The sequence below is a fragment of the Leptonychotes weddellii genome, chromosome 10 (genome assembly GCF_054177405.1).
Source record: "Leptonychotes weddellii isolate Sample4059 chromosome 10, ASM5417740v2, whole genome shotgun sequence".
NCBI lineage: Eukaryota > Metazoa > Chordata > Mammalia > Carnivora > Phocidae > Leptonychotes > Leptonychotes weddellii.
In genome coordinates, this window is record NC_138378.1 from 44,463,387 (window position 1) to 44,489,291 (window position 25,905).

The window sequence follows — 25,905 nt, forward strand, 5'->3', positions numbered from 1 at the left end:
TGGCAAGTTAAAAGTTATGTACTTTTGCTTCTGAAAGGGGAAATTGCTAATATATTAAGAAAGAATGACAACATGATCTAATCCTCTTTCCCACAGAAACACCAATTTTATTCCAAATAATCACATAATTTTAAAAATTTCCCCAAAACACTCTTACAAAAAGTAATCCCACTGTCATTAATTCTGGAAATTTCATTTTGTACATTAGTAAGTACTACCTTAGTTGAACTGAAACAGTCCAAAAATTCCACAGCTTCTATAGATTTCATCTTAAAAGTTAAAAAAAAAACCTACTTTTCATGATAAATGATGCTACTGATAACTTTACTTGGTGGACTTTTAGTTACTTTGGTAATTTTTACAATCTTACAAATAAGCAACACACATTATTATTATGAAATAATAATAAGCCAGTCTAATGGCTTGCATTGGAGGCCAAGGAGTTGCGTTTTGTCAAACCCAAATTGAACAGAGTTGAATTTAGGTTAATACAGAGAAAGGCCTGCTCTGGATGTGTTGTCCTTTGTAATTCTTGAAGCATCAGATGAATAGTAAAAAGTTCAAAGAGCTTCTTATTACTCCTGTAAGAGAACAAGTACATTAACTTAGTTGCACACTCTCAGGGAGTTTATCTGAAATGACAAGGAGAGATCATTTACTTGTAAATATGGGCAAATGGCACCTGGTTTCAACATAGTGCAGAACATAGGTTAACTAAAGGATTAATATGCCAAGACAAACAAAATGGGCTTTAGGAGATAAGCTTAGCAGGAGGGGAAGAATGAAGGGGGAGAAATTGGAGGGGGAGATGAACCATGAGAGACTATGGACTGTGAAAAACAAACTGAGGGTTCTAGAGAGGAGGGGGGTGGGAGGATGGGTTAGCCTGGTGATGGGTATTAAGGAGGGCACGTTCTGCATGGAGCACTGGGTGTTATACGCAAACAATGAATCCTGGAACACTATGATGATTAACATAACATAAAAAATTAAAATTAAAATAAAGTGGAAAAGTATTCAAGGAAGACGAGAATATGCAGAATATGCTTTATAATACTGAAAACTGCACCCTAGTCACCATTAAAATGCTTAAGAATATTTTTTTCCTCACAGCTAGAAAAAAACCATACTTAATCATCTTAAGTAGCAGAGGTTACCTTTGACTTAGCTCCAAAATACCTTTTCAGTCATCCTCCTTCTAATAATCAGTCAGTAATTTCATTTTCAATCATTTAGAATAATATCTAAAATATGTTTATTTCCTTGTCTCCATGTATTTACCTCTTGAAAGAGATTATCAAATAACTTATGTAACCACCCACTTAATACAAAACAATTCACATCTCTGTGGTTTTAAAGCTTTACTTTAAGACCTTCTTGCACTCACATCAGCTATTCCCAGACCTCCTGCTGGAGCTTTGTTCTAGCTCTTCATTTACATTCATTTCAGAATGTAAACTATAACACACATCAAGAATAGTAAAATGCTTTGGCTCAAGGGAGTACATAAAAAAAAATCCCACAAATTAAGAGCTAAGACCCAATTAAACCTAAATAATGTTACTGCAGCTTTGTGGTACCACAGGTAAACTATAATAGGTCTTCCTGAGAATTTACCGGATACAAATCAAGACAACCACGGTACAGTCTGCAAGTGAAGGAAGACAAAGAATTGATAAGCTTAACTGATGCCAGTCCAAAATTTGCTGAGATGAGTATGAGGTTACAATTCGACAATTAATAATTTACTGTGGTGTGGTATTGTGTGCCAGGCAGCAAGGAGAACATATGGACCCACTGTCACACATCTACAAATAATTGTAAGAGGTATTGATTATATTTACTATTCAAGTACACCGAGGTCTGGTAAAATACCTAAGTTCACTACCATGCAAATTACAGGTGAGGGGAAAGGAAAGGGGCAGAGGAGCTAAACCAAAACCAAAATTTTACTGTTATAAACATGAGATGAGACAGGTGTTTAATTTGCCTCAAAAGAAACACTAGACACTACCAAAATTAGGAAAATGAAGCTTAAAATCTATGTCCTTTATTTATAATTTAATAACTGGTTACATCAATGTTTGCATCGGGGGAAAGAAGAAGAAATGCAAAAGGAAAGCCTTTAATTCTTACAATAAAATCCAAATTAGTGGCATAACAAGCCCATAATTATTTCCTAAAATAAACCAGTTAACAGTTATCATTTTAAATCTCTTCTACCTGCTTCATTCTCAGTCCCTAAATTCATTTCAATACATCAACAGGATCTGCAGATAAACTTTTAGTATCTTTTATTATTTTCACTTGTGGTATTACAGAGTATCAGTGTGCAGTAATTCACTCTAATACTACCACTTGGTTGCTAAAAACTGCTCTTAGTTTTGCATACTCTGTGGTACCTAAGGTTCGTTTAGCAGAAATGAACTACGGAAACAAGACATTCCTAGATGAACGCTCTAATTCTCATCTGTCACTAAGTATGTATCTTAGACATGCATTAATATTTCATGAATCTCAAGATTCTACATTTATTGGAACCTGTGATTTAATAAAGTTGAATGAGTACAGGATTCAGAAAGGCCTAAATGATCACAACAAGAGATCTTTCAATAAAAAAATCTTAGAAATAAAAAAAATTCTTACTTGATTTTGGAAAGTTTCTGCAGAATAATACTGAGCTTTTCTAGTATTTGAAGATCAAGCTTAGGGGTTCGAAGCAGCACAGAGCAAGTACGAAAAAATAAAGTGTTGCTACAGGCTTCCAGGAAAGGCTGCAAGGATTCTGCAAAATAAATCACCAGTGCTTTACTGTTAGGGTGTAGCTAAAAAGGAAATTAATAACAATTCATAAATATTAATTTGGATTTTCACTCTTTTCATACTTACACTTTGGAGCAAAAATACCATCATTTGAAAAATTAAAATCTCCACTGGCTCTTGTTGAGCAACGCAAACCAAAGATAAGACTATTTTCCCTAATATCCAACTTCCACTAGGCAGTATTTAGCAGAAATCCCATGTTTGGAAGAATGGGGGAAGAACATTTCTTCAAAAAGTTCATAGCAGTAGGCTGAGTTTAAATAATTAGCAATAAGAAATATTTTGGGGATAGCAATTTTTGAAAAAACCTACATTTAAGAATTTTGTTTGAGTGTTATGACAATTTACATAATCAATGGCTAGGGAATAACTTCTTAAGCACAAAAGTCAAAGGGTGAAAAGATTCATAAAAGGTGAAAAATTTTACAAAATATAAAATTTTAATGTCTATGTAAAAAACAATTACAAAACTTAAAAGGCAAAAGCTCTGAAAGACAAAAGCAAAACAAAAGGGAAATGTCAAACTTGAAGCAGAGGCATTGGGAGGAAATCCCCTTGTAATGTATTTGCTAGAAGACTGATACTGTTAAAAATAAAAGCTCTTATAAATCAGTAAGAAAAAGATGGACTTAATATTTTTAGTAATGAACAAAGGGCACAAGGAAGAAATCACGATGGAATAAATATAATAAAAATAAAAATAAATTAAAAATATTCATGAATAATGAATAAATATTCATTAAAAATATTCAACCTCAGTAGGAATAAAATAATTGGAATTTGGCAAATTTGTATCAAAAGCCTTATAAGTAGGTATATCCTTCGATTCAGCAATTCTGCCTCTAAAAAATGTGTCTGAATCAAATGTATGCAAAGGTTTGAGAATAAGGGCCACAGTAAAGTTTGCAATAGTGAAAACTAAAAGATCTGTTAAAGTGGTTATTAGTTGAACACAATAATGCATAAAAATGTTTTGTAAGGTGTAAATCACTAGTATAGGTCATTAGGAAAGCTTGAAAAGAAACAAAAATCATAGAAAAATAATAAATTATGGCTTTTAAAGTAGTTAAATTCCTATGTAAAAAGCCTCTGTAAAATTCAGAGGCTCCCACAGTGAATACAGGACTTTATTTCACACAGATAAATAAGTCAGTAACTACAAAGGACATTGAAATATGATAGCTTTGTATTCATCATTCTTTTTGAATCCATAAGCACAGCTTAAAAGATTGTCTTTACTGAGTAAAATAAACTATTCAATAATAAAACCAACAAAATCCACACTAGTAAAGTCAGAGCAATGTTATGATAACAGAAAATGAAAGGTGCTACATGCTAGCAGTGGACCACGAGGACAGTGGTCACTTGTCCTCTGCACGTTACCACGTAGTAAAAAGTAGGAGGAAAAAACGTAATACTTTCCCCACAGCAGTCTAACCCAAGTACGGACTACACTTAGTTCACCAAAAGTCATGTGCATGTTTGGGTGTCTATATGTGTGTGTCCATGTGTGTGCATGTGTGTGTGCGTGCACATGTAGGTATCTCAGTTACAGGATCTTCTTAAAGAATGAAAATGTAGGTTAAAAATACAGCACACATAATCTACAAAAAACATTTTTATTATTATTTTTTTAAGTAGGGTAGGCTCCACACCCTACATGGAGCTCAACACAGGGCTTGAACTCACGACCCTGAGATCAAGACCTAAGCTGAAATCAAGAGTCAGAGGCTTAACAGACAGACCCACCCAGGTGCCCCAATCTACAAATCATTAAAAATGCACTGACTGAAATTTCAAGCAGCTTCATTAAAAAACTGCACACAGTTTTCTTATTTCAGATCCTGAGACGTATGATTTATGTCAACTCTGAACAAGAAAGGTAACTATATTACATGGCTAACAGATTTTAAATCAATGGATAAAGAACAATCATGTAAGTCACTACCAGAAAATCCACTGAGGTTTCTTAACCCCCCTACAGTCTACAATATCGATCTACGGTATGTTCTCAATTTAAAAGCCTAAAAACCACATAAAAAAGTTATAATGGTTTTTTGTACAGTTGACCCTTGAACAACTTGAGTTTGAACTACACAGGGCCACAAATTTTTTTCAATAAATACAGTACAGTACCGGAAATGTATTTTTTCTTCCTTATGATGTTCTTTAGCTTACTTTGTTGTAAGAATACAGCATATAATACATATAACATACAAAATATGTGTTAATCTGGGGCGCCTGGGTGGCTCAGTCATTAAGTGTCTGCCTTTGGCTCAGGTCATGATCCCAGGGTCCTGGGATTGAGTCTTGCATTGGGTTCCCTGCTCCGTAGGAAGCCTGCTTATCTCTCTCCCACTCCCCCTGTTTGTGTTCCCTCTCTCACTGTGTCTCTGTCAAATAAATAAAATAAAATATTTAAAAAAAAACAACAAAAAATCCCCCAAAATATGTGTTAATCAATGGTTCATGTTATCAGAAAGGCTTCCATTCAACTGTAGGCTGTCAGTAGTTGTTTTTGGGGAGTCAAAGGTTATATGCAGATTTAAAACTACATGGGGGATGGGTGTCCCAACCCCAGCATTAATTGTATAAAGTGGCATGAAAGAGAGTGTATCTTCCTTTATTTTACTATACTTTATATGTAAATCAAGTCTTGGAATGAACAAAGCACACACATTTAAGGGTTATTACCAAAAGCCCCAAGTAAACATTGCCAAATAAAAGTGAACTTCCTTGTATGACCTCTATAATGGAAAAAAGCCAAGACCAACCAAAAACTTAAATATATAAGCATATTTAAAATGTGAAGCTTGTAAAGGTCTTTTAGAAGTAAAAGAAGTTCACTGGTTTGATTTCCAACCATTGTTTTAAATCTATGAAAAAGACATAAAAAGAAAGGAAATTCTGATATTCTTATATGCATTGCATTAGGTTTAACTCTAAGACTGAAACACTGCAGTTTTAACATTTTTTCATTACTCCAATGTTCAAATTCATTACATCTTTTAACCTTAGAAGAACTTCAATTTGAATAAAGGTGGCTAATACAAAAGTGGGGAAAAAAAATTGAAGGCCCAATAGGCTAGGTGACTTGTCTTCTAAAATTAATGTAACACTGGATAAATTACTTAGCATGTCTTCACTAATTTCTACATTAAAATGGAAAGATAAAACTGCTTGAGAGAATTTCTCTCCCCTAATACCTACTCATAAGAATCAAAAATTTAAGACAAACCCCCCCGCCAAAAAAAACCTTTACCTATAACAACCAAAAAAGGGGCAGAAGTCAAAGTCACAAACCTTAAAAAATGTTCTAGGATATAAACGTAAAATTCTGGAGTGGAGAAGAGTTAGAAGTGTGGCCAGCGTTCTAGCCCACCTTAACCACCCTTCTTCTATATCATATACTGGGGTTGACAAAACCTTGGGAATTCTTACTAATAACCCCCAGACCTGAGGAAGAACAAACAAAACAGCTGTTGTTACCTTTTCAATCTTCTGACTGGAAAACAGAGAAATGGGTTGCCAGGGGGAGCGATCTGAAAATAACATTCCTGAATACACACTGCACTGGGAAGTCAGTCTAAAGCCAAGAGAATTTCTCTATGGGAACAGGATACTCATACCTCCCACTTTCCTAATTAGGTGAAATAAGCCCAAACAAGATATTTAGTCAAATCTCAGAAGTAAGAACAGTCCTGAGAATCTAACAGCATGTTATCACTACACCTATGGGGCACAGAAAAAACATATATATTAAGGACAATGGCTTTTAAACTGTAGCTCAGAAGGGAGAAGAGAAAACTGGACTTGGCTATAGTGGTAAGAAGAGGGTGCCCCATGCCTTCTATGAGGACACACAGAAAGTGTGGACAAGGAAGTCCACCTAAGAACAAGACTAGAAGCAGCATGGCAACCTGGCATATGTATTACATCAATCAATCAATCAGTCAATCAACCAATAAGAAAGGATTATAGCAATGTACAAGACAGTCAAATGTAAAAGAAAACACAACTCAAAAAACAAAACAGATTTCCATAAGAGTTCTGAAGATATATACCTAGCAAAAACATGGCTAGTCAATAAAATAAGAAAAGATGATAAACAATAGGATTTTAAAAAGAGAGAATTTAAAAACCACTATTAAAAAACATATTTAGGGGGGCCTAGGTGGCTCAGTTGATTAAGTGTCCAATTTGATCTTAGGGTCATGAGTTCAAGCCCCACATTGGGCTCCACACTGGGTATGGAGCTTACTTAAAAAAAACAAACCAAAAAAACCTGATAAATCACAAAACTGAAATGATATAGCTGAAAATTAGATTACTATCATAAAAATTTGAGATAATCATAAACAATACAAATGAAAATGATGCAAAGACATAATTAGGAAAGAAGAAGAAATAATTAGAAAGAAATCAAGATATGGAAGACCATCAAAAAAAGATCCAAAATAAGGATAATTTGTATTCTTGATATCACGTTAATAAAATAATATATATTATAGTTTACCCTTGAACAACATAGGGTTTACAGGTGCTGATCCCCCCAACCCCACACAATCAAAAATCTGTGTATAGCTTCGGACTCCCCAGAACTTAACTACTAACGGCCTACTACTGAGCGGAAGTCTTACCAAAAATAAATAGCTGATAACCATATACTTTGTATGGTATATGTATCATATACTGTATTCTTAAAATAAAGTAAGCTAGAGAAAAAAAGTTTAAGAAAACCATAAGGAATTAAAAGAATTATTCACCACAATCAAGTGGGATTTATTCCTGGGTTGCAGGGGTGGTCCAATATTCACAAATCAATGTGATACACTACATTAATAAAAAAAAGGGATAAGGACCATATGATCCTCTCAATAAATGCAGAAAAAGCATTTGATAAAATACAGCATCCATTCTTAATTAAAAACCCTCAACAAAGTAGTTACAGATGGAACATACTTCAACATCATAAAGGCCACCTATGAAAGACCCACACCTAATATCATCCTCAATGGGGAAAAACTGAGAGCTTTTCCACTACAGTCAGGAACAAGACAGGGATGTCCACTCTCACCATTACCATTTAACATAGTATTGGAAGTTTTAGCCTCAGCAGTCAGACAACAAAAAGAAACAAAAGGCAACCAAATTGGCAAGAAGGAAGTCTTTCACTATTTGCAGACAACATGATACTCTATGTAGAAAACCCAAAAGACTCCACCAAAATATTGCTACAACTAATACACGAATTCACCAAAGTCACAGGATATAAAATCTATGTACAGAAATCTGTTGCCATTTCTATACCTCAATAACAAAGCAGGAGAAAATGAAATCAAGGAATCAATCCCATTTACAATTGCACCAAAACCATATGATACCTAGGAATAAACCTAACCAAAGAGATAAAAGATCTGTACTCTGAAAACTATAGAACACTTATGAAAGAAGCTGAAGAGGACACAAAGAAGTGGGAAAAAATTTCATGCTCATGGACTGGAAGAACACTGTTAAAATGTCTATACTACCCAAAGCAATCTACACATTTAATGCAATCCCTATCAAAATACCACCAGCATTTTTTCACAGAGCTAGAACAAACAATCCTAAAATTTGTATGGAACCACAAAAGACCCTGAATAACCAAAGCAATCTTGAAAAAGAAAACCAAAGCTGGAGGCATCACAATTCCTGACTTCAAGCTGTACTGAAAAGCTGTTGTCAAGACGGTATGGTACTGGCACAAAAACAGGCACATAGATTAATGAAACAGAATACAGAACCCAGAAATGGGCCCACAACTATATGGCCAACTAATCTTCAACAAAACAGGAAAGAATATCCAATGGAAAAAAGAAAGTTTCTTCAACAAATGGTGTTGAGAAAACTGGACAGCCACATGCAGGAGAATGAAACTGGACCACTTTCTGATACCATACACAAAAATAAATTCAAAATGGATGAAAAACCTAAATGTGAGCTAGGAAACCATCAAAATCCTAGAGGAGAACACAGGCAGCAACCTCTTTGACCTTGGCCCCAGCAACTTCTTACTAGACACATCACCGTAGGCAAGGGAAACAAAAGCAAAAATGAACTACTGGGACTTTATCAAGATAAAAACCTTTCGCACAGTGAAAGAAACAATCAATAAAACTAAAAGGCATCCTAAGAATGGGAGAAGATATTTGCAAATGATATATCAGGTAAAGAGTTAGTATCCAAGATCTATAAAGAATTTATCAAACTCAATACCCCAAACACAAATAATCAATCCAGTTAAGAAATGGGCAGAAGACAAGAATAGACATTTTCCCAAAGAAGACATACAGATAGCTAACAGACATATGAAAAGATGCTCAACATCACTCATCATCAGGGAAATACAAATCAAAACCACGATGAGATACCTCACACCTGTCAGAATGGCTAAAATCAGCAACACAGGAAACAACAGATATTGGTGAGGATATGGAGAAAGGGTACCCTCTTACACTGTTGGTGGAATGCAAACTGGTACAGCCACTCTGGAAAACAGTATGGAGGTTCCTCAAAAAGTTAAAAATAGAGCTACCCTACAACCCAGCAATTGCACTACTAGGTATTTACCCAAAGGATACAAAAATACAGATTCGAGGGGTACATGCACCCCAATGTTTATAGCAGCCTTATCAACAACAGCCTAACACATATAGGCTATAGGTGCATATATATATATATATGCACACACATGATGGAATATTACTCAGCCATCAACAAGAATGAATTCTTGCCATTTCCAATGATGCGGATGGAGCTAGCATGTATTATGCTAAGTGAAATAAGTCAGTCAGAGAAAGACAAATACCATACGATTTCAGTCATATGTGGAATTTAAGAACAAAACAGATGAACATATGGAGGGGGGAAGAGGGAGGGAAACAAACCATAAGAGACTCTTAATGAAAAATAACAAACTGAGGGTTGGGGCGCCTGGGTGGCTCAGTCGTTAAGCGTCTGCCTTCGGCTCAGGTCATGATCCCAGGGTCCTGCTCCGCGGGAAGCCTGCTTCTCCCTCTCCCACTCCCCCTGCTTGTGTTCCCTCTCTCGCTGTGTCTCTGTCAAATAAATAAAATCTTTAAAAAAAAAAAAAGAAAAATAACAAACTGAGGGTTGATGGAGGGGCGGTAGGTGGAGAATAGGCTAAACAGTGATGGATATTAAGGAGGGCACTTGTTGTGATGAGTACTGGGTGTTGTATGTAAGTGATGAATCACTAAATTCTACTCCTGAAACCAACATGTTAACTAACTAGAATTTAAATAAAAATTTGAAAAAAAAAATCATAGGAGGAGAAAATACATCTATGGTACTATACTATATTTATAGAAAAAAAAATCCACGTAGAAGTAGACAGGCACAGTTCAAACCTGCGTTGTTCAAGGGGTCAATTGTATATCTGAAATGCTAAATGAACAAAGAAGTGGATGTGCAGATTGAAAAAGCACAACAGTGACCCAGTAAAAATTGCTTCAGAACATTCAACAGCAAGATCTACCCTAAACTTCAAAGATAAAATAGTCATTAGCTCCCTAAGCGAAAGAATAAGTTATCACTAACAGGGAAAAAATCAGACTGTCCTTTCACTTCTCTGCAACAGTAAAAGCACAGTTTACAAAGTTCTGAACGAAAGGGAAGGGAGCAATCAAGAGATTATTCAAAAATAAAAACACAGAAATGTAGAAGTTACAGTAAAAGAACTATTCTTGAGCACTGATTATAACTGAATGTAAAACTAATATAAAGCAAAGTAATAAGAAAACCAACATGAAGCACATGTGCAAATTGTGGTCACAAAACAGAATGAAAAATATAAACTGCAATAATGTAAAAAAAAAAAAAACAACTAAAAAAGTCAGGAAGTGGAGGAAGGGGAGATGAAAGTGCACTAGTGCTGCTATCTTCATCTTTCCTAGCTGGGAGCCAATACATTTCTAAAACTGAAAACAGTATTTAAAAGATAGGATACACTAAAATGACTAATATAGTAGGGGTGCCTGGGTGGCCCAGCTGGCTGAACGTCTGACGTGTGGTTTTGGCTCAGGTCATGATCTCTTGGGTCATGGGATCAAGCCTCGCATCAGGCTCCATGCTCTGCATGGAGTCTGCTTGGGATTCTCTGCCTCTCTCTCCCTCTGCCCCTCCCCCCTGCTTGCTCACACTCTCTCTCTCTCTAAATTAACTAATTTACTAGTTAATTAATTTTTAAAAATGACTACTAAGGTAAATTTTGTTATATTATTTTACAATTAAAAAAAAGAAAAAGAGGGGCGCCTGGGTGGCTCAGTTGGTTAAGCGTCTGCCTTTGGCTCAGGTCATGATCCCAGGGTCCTGGGATCAAGCCCTGCATCAGGCTCCTTACTCGGTGGGGAGCCTGCTTCTCCCTCTCTCTCTGCCTTCTGCTCCCCCTGCTTGTGCTCCTTCTCTTTCTCTGTCAAATAAATAAATAAAAATATTTTTAAAAAAGAGAGAGACTCAATGCTTTTTACCTTTTCTTAACAGAAGGAATTTGTGATATAAAATACTTATAACTCAAATCCATTTCATTTTTCCTGTTAAATAGATTTCAGTATGCTAACTGAAATTTAAATAATGTATACATGTTATACATGTTATACATGTATAACAAAACCCATTTCTATAAAAGTATTTTCATCTGTTTATCCATTCATCAATATTCTCATATGTACACAACTACAGAAAGGTATCTGAAATAACATTTAATGATGGTCATTTCTAAATGATAAAGTTTATGGTGATGTTTGAAAAAAAAACAACACGTTTTCTACATTTCTCCTTAGCCTCATTTTATTTAATTTCTAAGTTGTGGTTAAATATGCAAAAAACTTACACTTCAGCCATTTTTAAGTGTACAGTTTGTTAGTATTAAGTACATTCACATTGTTGTGCAACCATCCATCTCCAGAAATTTTCCACCTTCCCTAAAAGAAACTGTACCCGTTAAACACTAACACCCACTTCCATCTGTCCCCCCAGCTCCAGGCAACCAACATTCTACTTTCTCTCTTTATAGATTTGACTATTCTAGGTATCTCGTGTAAGTGGAATCATATAAAATCTGTCTTTTTGTGTCTGGCTTATTTCACTTAGCATAATGTCCTCCAGGTTCATCCAAGTTGTAGCAGGTGTCAAAATTTCCTTCCTTTTTAAGGCTGAATAATATTCCATTTTATGTATATACATTTTCCCTTGCTGCTTTCAAGATTCTCTCTTTGATTTCTGACAGTTTAATTATCATGTGTCTTCACTGCGGGCTCTTTGGGTTTTTCCTGAAGTTCAAGTTCACTGAGTTTTGGAATTCAGTGAGTTTCTTAGATTTGTAAAACTATGTCTTTCCTCACATTTGGTAAGTTTTCAGCCATTATTTCTTCCAATAGATTATTGAAGGGGCAGATTATTCTGCCCTTTTCCCTCTCTTCTTCTACCATGATATGTATATTGATCTGCTTGATGATGTCCCATAAGTCCTTTAGGCTCTGCTCTGTTTCCCTTTTCTTTATTCTCTCTTCTTTTTGCTCCTCAGTCTCTATAAGTTCAAATGCCCTGTCTTTTTAGTTCACTGATTCTTTCTTGTGCTTGTTTAAATTCACTATTGAAACTCTCTAGTGTTTTTTCAGTTCAGTCACTGTATTTTTCAGCTCCAGGATTTCTATTTGGTTCCTTTTTATAAACTCTGGCTCTTTGTTGAAATTCTCACTTTTTCATACACAGTTTTCCTGATTTCATTTGGTTCTTTGTGTTTTCTTTTAGCTCTTTGAGTATATTTAAGACAGTTGCTTTAAAGTCTTTCCTGAGTGAGTTTCTTTGCCTGTTTCTTTGGGGATGTTTTCTCAAGATTTATTTATTTTTTTGAATAGGCTGTGTTCCCTGTTTCTTTGTATGCCTTGTGATTTTTTTGCTGAAAACTTATCATTTGAAAAACAGCCACCTTTCCTAGTCTTTGCAGACTAGTATGGAAGATCTTCTTCGTTAATTAGCAGTCCCCTGGGCCCTTGGGAACAGTGCAGAGTATAGGCCTAAGGTCTTCTCAGGTCTTTTTTAGGCATAAGTCCTAGCTGGGCCTATGAGTGTGCTTTTTCTTTTTTTAAAAGACTTTTATTTATTTGAGAACAAGAGAGAGAGTGAATGAGCATGAGTGGGGGGTGAAGCAGAGGGAAAAGGGAGAAGCAGATGCCACACTGAGCATAGAGCCCAATGTGGGGTTCAATCCTAGGACCATGAGATCATGACCTGAGCCCAAATCAAGAGTCTGACATTTAAATGACTGAGCCACCCAGGCACTCTGAGTGAGCTTTTTCTTTTTCCAATTTCCCCTGGCTGCTTTTAAATGTCTCAATTTCCCAGAGTCTCACCCCAGCTTATTCTCAAGACCTTAGATGTTGTGCTGTACTCCTCTGTTCATAATTTCTTGTCCTCGGCATTTGCATGTCTACAGTCCCCTGCAGCTTTCAAGTGTCATGGTGCTTACCACTGCCTTTCTTAGCCTTCAATCTGAGATCCAAACTATTTGCAAATGTCCTCGTCCATGCTCTGAGTCAGGCAAGAGAGAACCCAATCCTTTGGACCACCCAGACAGGCCAAAATATTGCAAACTAGTTCACTCTGTCTTTTCTGTCTGAGGGAAAGAGCAACGAATTGAGCCACTTCCTCCCATCTGCCCTGTACCACACCTGGGGTGGGGTGGTGTAAAGGCAATACAAAGGTAACAAAATAATGTTTTGAATATGGCTTTTCTTGAATTAGGTTGTCTGCTACAGATCTTTGACTAGTTTTCAGAGCTCCTATAAAGTTAATTTAGTCAGTCTATAGTTGTTAATTTGATGTTTTTGTGAAGGAATGAGGGCCTGGAGCATCCTACTCTACCATCTTGCTGATGTCTGTCTCTACTTGAATTTTAAAATGATAAACCTATACAATTTTACCTTCCCAAAAAAGACTTAAAAAAAAAAAACACAGAAGTTTTAGAGGGTAAAATAAAACTGACTTCAAATATGAAACAAAGTACATGTTGGTTCAGTTGGGAATGTAATAAAAAGTCCAATTTATAGTAGCTTAATCAAACAGATTATTGTTTCTCTCTTAAGAGGTAGGCACTTCCTGGAACTGGTTTAGGTGCAGGACAATGCCATCAGAAACCCAAATTCTTCATTTCAGACTCTCTCTTTCTTCATGTGTAATTTGTGGTCAAAAGGCTCTAGACAACAAGGCAAAAAAAAGGGTGTAGAGTAGGAACAGTGCCAATCATCTGCTCCCTCTTATCAAAAAATCAAAACAAAGTTTCCTAGAAACTCTCAGTGGACTTCTAACTTCCCCCTCACTGGTCGCACGTGTGTCATGCAAGTGGCCATTTCTGTCAATGAGAGGGCTGAGAATAGGTGAAAGAGAAAGGGATGAGAATGGTGATGGGGCAGCCAGCCCATAATGTTTGCTGCAAAGGGCTAAATTACCTCTTGAAAACAAATTTTTTCAATGCTTTCTTGAGTCACAATATTTTATGTAAATTTGTAGTTCATAAGCTTGGTGGAAGGTATTTAAATCTTCAGTTTGAGAAAGGATTAACTGAAGACACAATCAATCTCAGGTTACTTTCAGTAGCAAGGGAAAAGTGGCGTAAGAACTCCCTGTATCAACATTATACTAATATCTGACAAAATACTGTATTAGTGGGCAACTTAAGAAAATAAACATTCTTATTAACTTAAAAGTCAATCACTGAAATCTCACAAGAGAATTATTTATCTAAGATCTGCCAACATTTCAAAAGTGGTGGTTTGTTTCTAAAAAGTATGTGCTGTCAGCAATTCAGTACATTCTTTGGTAATGATTATGTTGTCTATGTTAGACATCAACCTTTTGGTAACCGACTAGAGTACTTTATGTAGGTTTTATGCTAAGAATCTAAGTCCTTATTTTCCAAGTAGCAGCTATCTTAATCTTTCCAGAATTCTAAGGCAAAGCAGGAATCAGAATAAAATTTTTTTTTTTTTTTTTAAAGATTTTATTTATTTATTTGAGAGAGAGAGAATGAGAGAGAGCAAGCACATGAGAGGGGGGGAGGGTCAGAGGGAGAAGCAGACTCCCTGCCGAGCAGGGAGCCCGATGCGGGACCCGATCCCGGGACTCCCGGATCATGACCTGAGCCGAAGGCAGTCGCTTAACCAACTGAGCCACCCGGGCGCCCCCAGAATAAAATTATTTTAAAAGCAAACTCTCAACTCTCAGATATACATATTAACATGCTATTACATGGGACAAAATATATAATTTTTGGTTAGTAAGGCTTTTTTTATTTCTAGTTCTGATGGTTCAAAAGTTATAACATGGCTGGGGCGCCTGGGTGGGTCAGCTGGTTAAGCATCCAGCTCTTGATTTTGGCTCAGGTCATGATCTCAGGGTCCTGAGATTGAGCCCTGCATGAGGCTCCATGCTCAGTGTGGAGTCTGCTTGGGATTCTTTCCCTCTTCCTCTCCCTCCCACTCTACTCCTCCCCCTACTTGCATACTCTTTCTCTCTCTAAAATAAATAAATAAATCTTCAAAAGTTATAACATGACAACATTCAATGTCAACCAAAAAACATCAGCTGCCCATCCTTGCACTGAATAAAGGTCAATAAATTCTTAAAAAGGAAACAAAAGCAACAGTAAGAAGGGTATCCACAGGTAATCTTTTGAAAACACCCAACTTTACATAAATTCCCCTCTTTAGTTTTTTCCAAGTCTACCTTCATTCCTTTATGGAACAAGGCAGGTTGTAAAACACACTGAAGATTTCGTATTTCTTGAAAGATGAGTGGGAGTCTGTCACGGGCTCGAGGTGGGAGAAGTGCTGGTCCAGGGACAAAGGCTCTCTTTGGAGCGGGACAAACCCAAAAAGTTCCTAGTCTGCTCAAATCCCTGTTCTTCCCTCTACTTCTTCATTTCTGAGAGAATTCTAAAGCTTCCCCCCACCATCCCCACCTTCCTTTCTTTTTTAATCCCTGGGACAGAGTAAGTGCTGCCACTACTTTCTGCTCTGGAATCCCTCAATTCTGGGGTCCTAACTCCAAGGGAAGCTTCTCCCTTGTCTCTACCTTCTCTTTTTCTGAAAGACTAATTTATTCCTCATCACCACCCTGGCCATAGCCATGTGACATTAAACAAGTCACTTAATTTCTCAGAGTGGCAGGTAGCCATTTTTCTACAGGCATACCATGTTTTATTCACTTCATTTATTTCACTGATATTGTGGGGGTTTTGGGTTTTGTTGTTGTTGTTGTTTTTTACTAATTGAAGGTTTGTGGCAACCCTGTGTCAAGCAAGTCTATCAGTGCATCTTTCCGACAGCATTTGATCACTTCATGTGTCTGTGTCACATTTTGGTAATTCTTGCAGTATTTCATTATGATTTTTGATGATTATTACATTTGTTATGTGATCAGTGATCTTTTATGTCACTATTTTAATTGTTTTGGGTGCCACAAACCACACCCATATATAAGATGGTGAACTTAACTGATAAATGTTGTGTGCGTTCTGACTGCTCCACCAACCAGCCATTCCCCCTCTGTGCCCCTCTCCTCAGGCCTTCCTATTCCCTCACACACAACACTACTGAAATTAAGCCAATTAATAACCCTACAATGCCCTCTACATGCCCAAGTAAAAGGAAGAGCTCATTGAGGAGACATGTCGAAAGCCAAGATATGCCAAAAGCTAGGCATCTTGCACCAAACAGTTAGCCAAGCTGTGAATACAAAGGAAAAGTTCTTGAAGGAAATTAAAAGTGCTACTCCAGTGAGTACATGAATGATAAGAAAGCAAAACAGCCTTATTGCTGATATGGAGAAATACTGGTCTGGATAGAAGATCAAACCAGCCACAACATTCCCTTAAGTCAAAGTCTAAATCAGAGCAAGGACCTACCTCTTTTTAATTGTATGAAGGCTAAGAGAGGTGAGGAAGCTGTAGAAGAAAAGTTTGAAGCTAGCAGAGGATGGTTTATGAGATTTAAGGAAAGAAGCCATCTCCAATAACATAAAAGTGCAAGATGAAGCAGCAGATGCTGATGTAGAAGCTGCAACAAATTATCCAGAAGGTCTAACTAAGATAATGAATGAAGGTGGTTACACTAAATAAAAGATTTTCAATGTAGATGAAACATTTTCTATTGGAAGAAGATGCCATCTAGGACTTCATAGCTAGAGAGAAGTCAATGCATGCCTTCAAAGCTTCAAAGAACAGGCTGACTCTCTTGTTAGGGGCTGATGCAGCTGGTTACTTTAAGTTGAAGCTAATGCTCATTTAACATTCTGAAAATCCTAGGGCCTTTAAGAATTAAGCTAAATCTACTCTGCCTGTGCTCTGTCAGTGGAACAAAGCCTGGATGACAGCACATCTGTTAACAACATGGTTCACTGAATATTTTAAGCCCACTATTGAGACCTACTGCTCAAAAAATTTCCTTCAAATATTACTGGTCATTGACAATGCACCTGGTCACCCAACAGCTCTGATGGGAATATATAACAAGATTAATGCTATTTTCATGCCTGCTAACACAACACCCATTCAGCAGCCATGTATCAAGGAGTAATTTTGACTTTCAAGTCTTATTATTTAAGAAATACATTTTGTAAGGCTATAGCTGCCACAGATGGTGATTCCTCTGACGGATCTGAGCAAAGTCAACCAAAAACCTTCTGGAAAGAATTCACCATTCTAGATGCCATTAAGACCATTCATGATTCAAGGTAAGAGATCATGATTCCAACATTAACAGGAATTTGGAAGTTGATTCCAACCCTCTTGGATGACTTTCAGGGAAGGTGTTCAGGATTTCAGTGGATGATATAACTGCAGATGTGGTGGAAATAGCAAGAGAAGTAGAATTAGAAGTGGAGTCTGAAGATGTGACTGAATTGCTGCAATCTCATGATAAAACTTGAACAGATGAGAAGTTGCTTCTTATGGTTGAGCAAAGAAGGTGGTTTCTTGATGGGATCTAGTCCTGGTGAAGATGCTGTAAAGACTGTTGAAATGACAACAAAAGATTTAGAGTATCACATAAACTTAGTTGACAAAGCAGCAGGGTTTGAGAGGATAGACTCCAATTTTGAAAGAAGTTCTACTGTGGTTAAAATGCTATCAAGCAGTATCAAACACTACAAAGAAATTGTTCATGAAGGGAAGAGTCAATCGATGTGGCAAACTTGTCTTATTTTAAGACATTTGCCTCAGCCACCCCAACCTTCAGCAACTACCACTCTGATCAGTCAGCAGCCATCATCAACATGGAGGCAAGACCCCTCCACCAGCAAAAATACTATAACCTACTGAAAGCTTAGATGATGGTTAGCATTTTTTAGCAACAAAGTATTTTTTTAATTAAGGTATGTACATTGGGTTTTTAAAGATATAAATGCACACTTAATAGACTACAGTATAGTGCAAACAACTTTTATATGCACTGGGAAACCAAAAAATTCATATGACTCACTTTATTGCGATATTGACTTTACTGCAGTAGTCTGGAAGCCAGCCTACAATCTCTCTGAGGTATGCCTATATATGTAAAATAAGTAGCTGAACTAGAGGAGCAGTTCCTAACTCAGTGACTCATGCCATCTTTTTATAAGAAAACATTTTATAAAACATTTTCCACATTTCCTTTAAAACACAAAGGAAAAGAAAAAAGAAAAATTAATTTATAATGAAGTATACTATTTCAATATGTCAGTGCTTGAAACTGTATTGGAAGACATAATAAAGTGGTCAGATGCTTGTATTTGTACAATGAATCACCATGAATGGAACAAGTATACATGCAAACTGGTACCAACCAAAGTCTCAAATTAATGACAGAAAAAAGGAAAGAACTGCATGGCAGGCTGAATAACAGCCCTTCAAAAGATGTCCACATCCTAACCACTAGCACTTGTGAATGTTATCTCATGGCAAAGGCTTTGCAGATGTGACTAAACTAAAGATCTTGAGATGGAGAGATTATCCTGGATCATCCAGGTGGGCCTAAACACAATCACAAGTGTCCTTATAAAAGGGAGGCAGAAGGAGATTTCAGACAGCAGAAGAAAAGGCAGTGTTGTGTTAACCATGTGTTTTTGATGCTTTGGTATCTGGGGCCTTGCTGACCCTGAAGGGATGGCCCCTCCCCAAGTTAGTCAATTCCTATAGATAGTAAATGATCTGCCTGTGCCAACCAACCAACCTAGAGCCCACGCCCCCCAATCACCTCTTGTGTGGTGCTCTCACACTCCAAGCTACTATCCAACTGCTCTAATCACTCCTGGGTCAGGTACTAGCCCCTGTGCCCCAATACCCACTGAAATGTTTCAAATTAGCCAAACCTAAACCTGTTTATCTTGCCTTTCCCATACCTTTCCAGGGAAACCACAATAAAGGTTCCTGCTTTCATTCCCCCATTTATCTCTGCCTGCTGACTGACTCTGGTGCTTCCCCCTGTGTGGCCCTGCAGCATGGCATGCCCCTTGCAGTTACAAACTGTAAGAATAAAGGATTTTTTGGGGCCCCTGGATGGCTCAGTCATTAGCCATCTGCCTTCGGCTCAGGTCATGATCCCAGGGTCCTGGGATCAAGCCCCGCATCAGGCTCCCTGCTCAGCGGGAGGCCTGCTTCTCCCTCTCCCACTCCCCCTGCTTGTGTTCCCTCTGTGTGTCTCTCTCTGTCAAATAAATAAATAAAATCTTTTTTTTTTAAAGATTTTATTTATTTATTTGAGAGAGAGAGAATGAGAGACAGAGAGCACGAGAGGGAAGAGGGCAGAGGGAGAACCAGACCCCCTGCCGAGCAGGGAGCCCGATGCGGGACTCGATCCCGGGACTCCAGGATCATGACCTGAGCCGAAGGCAGTCGCTTAACCAACTGAGCCACCCAGGCGCCCAATAAAATCTTTTTTAAAAAAAGAATAAAGGATTTTTTAATGGTGGTTACCTCCCGATCTGTTTGTTGGCCTCACCATACTTGAATAATAAAACCTACATTTTCAAAGTGACATAGGAGGCAGAGATTAGAGTGATGTAGCCACAAGCCAAGGAATGCCAACAGCTATCAGAAGATGGGAGAGGCAAGGGGCGAATTGTCCCCTAGAGGTTCTGGAAGAAGCATGGCCCTGTCAGTGCCTTGATTCTGGCCCAGAGAAACTGATGTCAGACTTCTGGCTTTCAGAACTGTAAGAGAACAAATTTCTGTTGTTTCAAACACCAGGTTTCTGATAATTTGTTATAGCCGCCATAGAAAACTGATACAAATAGCAACATGTCCACATCCCAGGAAATATGTTAAGTTAATGGCACATATAAAGTAAAATGGAAAGGAATAAAACTGAGTATTCCAATTGTTACAGTAAGTGTAAATGCTAATATTCAGTCTAAGATTTTGAATGGGTAATCGTAAGTGAGACTGGTTTATTATTTTCCTTCATGATGCAAACAAACAAAATCAGCAGTACATTATAAGAAAAACATCCCCAGAGAGGAGGCAAGATGGCAGAAGAACAGGGGACCTCATTTATACAGTCCCTTGATTTTAGCTAGATAACTATCAAATCATTCTAAACACCTATGAATTCAACCTGAGATGTAAGAAAAGAATTGCTGGAATTCTACAAATAGAAAAGCAACCACATTTTGCAAGGTAGGAGGTGTGGAGAAGTCAATCTGAGGGGAGATAATGGAAGATAAATGGTGCAGGGAGTAAGCCTCCAAAAGCTGGCTATCAGAAAGCGATAAAAGCCCAGAAGGCAAAACCAGAACCTTTAGAAGTCTGCTCTAGTGAGAGATGCCCCTGACTGAAAGGTGCTCAGGTGGTGAAGCAGGGCAGAATCCTAGGTGGGACAGTGTGGTCTCAGGATCCCCGGGGTCATAGAAAGAAAGGGGATGCCTGAGCCAGCAGAGTTCCCAAGCACTGGAGGGGGGAAACCGGTTACGGTCAGCGAGCCCAGAAGTGGGCTCTCAGCTCGGTTCACCATAAACCTCAAACCATGGCACAATCTGGCAACAGCTCTCTGTGAGGGCACCCTGCAAAGGGCAAAAACACAGTGACCCTCCACCTTCCTCTGGGAGGACTGGTGTGGGCACACACCACAGGAGCCTGCAGAGTGTGGCACACACAAAAGTGAAGACTGCTTATCCCTGAGGATTTACTGAAGAGAGGGGACCATGATCTTTCAGCTCTGGGGCTGGAGATGAGGCTCGGCCATTTCTATTTTCATCCTCTATAGAGGTATGGAAAGCCTTCAGAGAACAAAGGACACCCAGAGCAACCAGTAGCAGCTCACACTGAGCCCGGCTCCCTGGCAAGGGGCGGTGCAACTCCACCCCGGCAAAGATAACCTGAGAATCAGCACAGCAGGCCCCATCCCTGTTCCAGAAGACCAGCTGGAACAATAGGTAAACACCAAGTTTACAGAGCACTAGGGGAAATTGTATATAGAAGTTGAGGTTTTTTTTCTCATGATTCGTTTATCTTTGTTTAAAATTTTCCTTTTTTTTTTCTTTTGTCCTTTTCAACTAGTTTCTTATTTTATCAACTCTTTGTTTTTAAATCTTTTTTTAACTTTCATTTTTTACATTTACATTTTTAGATACATTCTTCATTTTTGGCTTCCTTTCACTGTATTCAATTTTATCTTTTGTATATATGTAAGCTTTACTTTCTTTACAATATTGGGATCAGTGTCTTCTAACAAACAGACTAAAATACACCCAGGACCAAGTCATCACCCTGTTTTGTCCACCTGGGAGATTATAGTCTCTCCCCCTTTTTTTTTTCTTTTTCTTTTCTTTTTTACTTTCTGACCTCTTTGAATTTGTCTACTGTGTATTTCACTTGGGTCATAGTTATTTTTGATTTTCTTCTCTCATTCATCCATTCTTCTCTGGGCAAAATTACTAGGAGGAATTCACACCAAAAGAAAGAACCAGAGGTAATATTCTCTGACACAGATGTAATCGATATGGATATAAGTAAAATGTCAGAGCTAGAATTCAGGATAATGATTAAAAAGTTACTAGCTGGGTTTGAAAAAAAGCATAAAAGATAGTAGAGATTCTCTTAGTGCAGAAATAAAATCTAATCAGGCTGAAATTAAAAATGCTTTAACTGAGATGCAGTCTAAATTGAATGCTCTAACAGCTAGGGCAAATGAGGCAGAAGAGAGAGTAAGTGACATAGATGACAACTTGATGGAAAGGAAAAAAACTGAGGAAAAGACAGAAAAACAACTAATGGACCTTGAGGGGAGGCTTCGAGAAATCAGCAGTACCATAAAGCAAAACAATATTAGAATTACTGGGGTCCCTGAGGAAGAAGAAAGAGAGAGAGGGACAGAAAGTATAGTTGAACAAATCATAGCTGAGAATTTCCCTAATCTGGGGAAGGAAAGAGGCATTTAAATTGAAGAGGTAGAGAGAATGCCCCCCCAAAATCAATAAAAATAGATCAACACCATCAACAGATGGAAGGATAAAGAAGATGTAGACATATATACACAATGGAATATTACTCAGCCACCAGAAAGGATGAATATTTACCATTTACACTGACATGAATGGAACTGGAGGGTATTATGCTGAGCGAAATAAGTCAATCAGAGAAAGACATACGGTTTTACTCATATGTGGAATATAAGAAACAGCACAAAGAATCATAGGGGAAGGGAGGGAAAACTGAATGGGAAGTCATAAGAGAGGGAGAAAAACCATGAGAGACTCTTAACTATAGGAAACAAACTGAGGGCTGCTGGAGGGGAGGTGGGTGGAGGGATGTGGGAACTGAGTGATGGGCATTAAGGAGGACCCGTGATGTGATGAGCACTGGGTGTTATATGCAACTGATGAATTATTAAACACTACATCTGAAACTAATGTTGTACTATATGTTGGCTAATTGTATTTAAATAAAAAAAAAGAAAAGCATGCCATGACCAAATGTAGTTTATTTTAGTAATCTAAAGATTACTAAACTCTTATTCCCTATATTAATCACATGATCCTTTTTTGGTATATCAAACTCCATAGATACAAAAAGTTCACCAACAAAATTCAACATCCACCTCTAAACATAACTGTATGGAATAGATGAATATTTTTTTAAAATGATAAGACATATGTATCTCAACCCAAGCCAGCAACATTTTGCTTAATGAAACATTACAAGCATTCTCATTAAAATGAGAACTAGATGAAAATGTTTACTATCATTGCTATTATTTAGCATTGTACTAAAGGCGACACCCAAATTTAATGAGATAAGGCAAAATAAAATTATAAAGATTGTTAAGGAAAAAATAATATTTACAGATAATATGACTGTGTATCTGGAAAACCCAAGAAAATGAAATGAAAAACCATTACAATCAATAAGAGGATGGAGAAAAACTTTAAATACTACCAAAAAAGAATTTCTAAACAAAGGGGGAAAGACAGTTTATTGAATAAAGGACAGGTAGCCATCTAGAAAAAGTTTAATCCATAACCTAATACCTTTCACCAAGATAAACTGCAAATGAATCAGAGATCAATACATATGTATGTATCATGTAAGCATTGGAGGATAAAATGAGCAGAATAAGGGGTATAAGGAGAGTGGATGGGGCTCAGTTACATAGGATGGACAAAGAAGGACTCTCTAAGGATGTGATATTGGAGCAGGGACCCAAAGGAATGGAGCGAGAAGCCTTGCCCACTATCTGGGAGAAAAGTATTACGGGTGGAAGGATCAAGTGCAAAGACCATGAGGCAGGACGAAGTGTGACATTTGGTGAAAACGCTAAGATGTGAGCTGAAAAAGGCAGCCAGAGGCCAGACCTTATAGGGACTTGTGGGCCATTTTAAGAGTATCACCTTCCACTCTGTGACAGGAAACGACTTGGGGAGTTCTGAGCAAGGGAGTGATGCACACTTTGGTGGAAGCACTGAGAATATAGTAATAAGAGTGGCAAGGAGGGAAGCAAGGAAACCAGTAAAAAACTACTGCAAAAATACACATAAGATGATAGTTTGGCCTTGGATATAGTAGTAAGAATCAGAAAAGTACCAGAAAAAAGCAAAAACACACAGGAATTCATTCTAACTAAAGAACACAGAAAGCTTAGCCAAAATCTATAAAAGAACAGAAAACGTGACATGATTAATCAAGATTCAAAATAAGATTAACTTTTTTCCTTCCTTAATAATTTATCGTAAAAGATATAAAGGCAATCTCCAACTTTGATTTCCTAACAACTGGCACAAACACTGAAATGGCTATTTCTCTTTCACATATCCAGGAATTAATCACCCTTTTCTCAATGATCGGCAGACTCAAATATCAAGATGATATAAATAGGTCTCTGAGGAGTGATAGACAAGGATACAAGGGGTGCTACTAGTACCATTTTGGACTCCTCAAGCAACTAAACTATGGTTTCTATAAAATTATGTTCTCTGGGTTTAAGTTAAGTTTATAAACAGCTATTTTAAACTACAACAAATTCAGATGTTGAAAATAGCCTGCATATTGCTTTGGTAGCTGAATCTGCTTTGGGGATAACCTAAACCAAGTTTTGATTGCTTTTTTCTTAAAGTGTTGTCTTAATCTCAGTACAATTTCAAACACTGTTGTTCACACTGATGAAAGACATACTATTTTAAAGACTCCCCTAAAAAATTTAAAATGGGCTCAAACAGATATTTGTACACCCATGTTCATGGCAGCATTATTCACAATAGCCAAAAGTGGAAGCAACCCAAATGTCCATCAATGGATAAGCTGATAAACAAAATGTAGTATATCCATACAATGGAATATTATTCAGTCTTTAAAAAGGAAGGAAATTCTGACACATGAGGACATTAAGCTTAAGTGAAATTAAGTCAATCACAAAAAGACAAATACTGTATGACTCTACCCAGATGGGGTACCTACAGTAGTCAAATTCATACAGACAGAAAGTAAAATGGTGGGTGACCAGGGCTAGGGGGAGGGGTTAATCAGTAAAGATTATCAGTTGGGGCAGATGAAACAATTCTGAAGATGGATGGAGACGGATGGCTGCACAACAATGTGAATGTACTTAACACTATAAACTGTACACTTAAAAATGGTTATGATGGTAAATTTTGTTGTATGTATTTTACAACAATTAAAAAAACTATTTCAAAGAAAATGAATAAAAACTAAAACTAACATGTAAATGGCATTTTGCAAATGCTTTAAAAAACAAAATCTGCTTCTCACCTGTCCATGATTAAACTTCAAATAAGATGTCTACATAGGCAGTCTTCAACCTCCAAACATTACGTCTGGAAGCCTCTGAACCACCTCTTGTACTGAGCTTGCTGTGCAACAACCACCAAGAAGCTCAGACAGCAAAAGTTTCCATGTCAGCAGTGCTGCTGTCTTAGCTGTTCAATATACCATATACTGAGTACCAGGTAGATAGATTTAGGAGTGGGGAAAAGAGAAGCAAAGAGTTGGGTGGGAGGGAGGATGTAGTCACATACAGAAAAGGGTATGGGATGTAAAAGCTGCCTGAATTATCCACATCACTATACCTGTCTATACTAGACTCAATTCCTGAGTCTCTGAACTATGAGCTATCAGAAAAAAGCATTTTGTAACACATAAACAAGGTAAACAATTAATTTTGCAACTGTCTCTTTGTGCACTTTTCCTTTTGTTATTTTAACTACTTTTTACTCCATGTCATTCTCATAATCTGAGAAATTTTCTTTTAATCCAACAATTCTACTTCCTAGGTATCTATTCTACCAAATAAGCTCCCACATGTGCAAATTTGCTTTTGTGTAAGTTAGTTTGTATACAGAAGAACTGTTTGCCTTAGCAAAAGACTAGAAACAACCCAAATATCTGTGAAAATTAATAAAAGGAAATCTCATTTAGAATGGAGTCAGAAAGGACGCCTGGGTGGCTCAGCTGGTTAAGCGGCTGCCTTCGGCCCGGGTCATGATCCCAGGGTCCTGGGATCGAGTCCCACATCAGGCTCCTTGCTCAGTGGGGAG

General features: G+C 37.4%; 1 protein-coding gene and 1 long non-coding RNA gene across 2 annotated transcripts in view; both read right to left on the reverse strand.

Moving 5' to 3' along the window:
- Positions 1–97: 97 nt before the first annotated feature.
- CCDC138 (coiled-coil domain containing 138) overlaps positions 98–25,905 on the reverse strand; it is a 129,813-nt gene continuing 104,005 nt past the window's right edge. Inside the window, exons 13-14 of the mRNA XM_081832298.1 lie at positions 2,647–2,785; positions 98–581 (exon numbers count right to left, since the gene is read on the reverse strand). Coding sequence (XP_081688424.1) covers positions 416–581; positions 2,647–2,785 — 305 coding nt within the window. The 3' untranslated portion in view covers positions 98–415. The remainder of the gene's footprint in view (positions 582–2,646; positions 2,786–25,905) is intronic.
- Positions 11,640–15,371, reverse strand: LOC145723859 (uncharacterized). Its single transcript, XR_014149193.1, has 2 exons — positions 15,058–15,371; positions 11,640–14,832 (listed from the first exon to the last, which is right to left on the reverse strand). It is a non-coding gene; the product is annotated as an uncharacterized LOC145723859 (long non-coding RNA).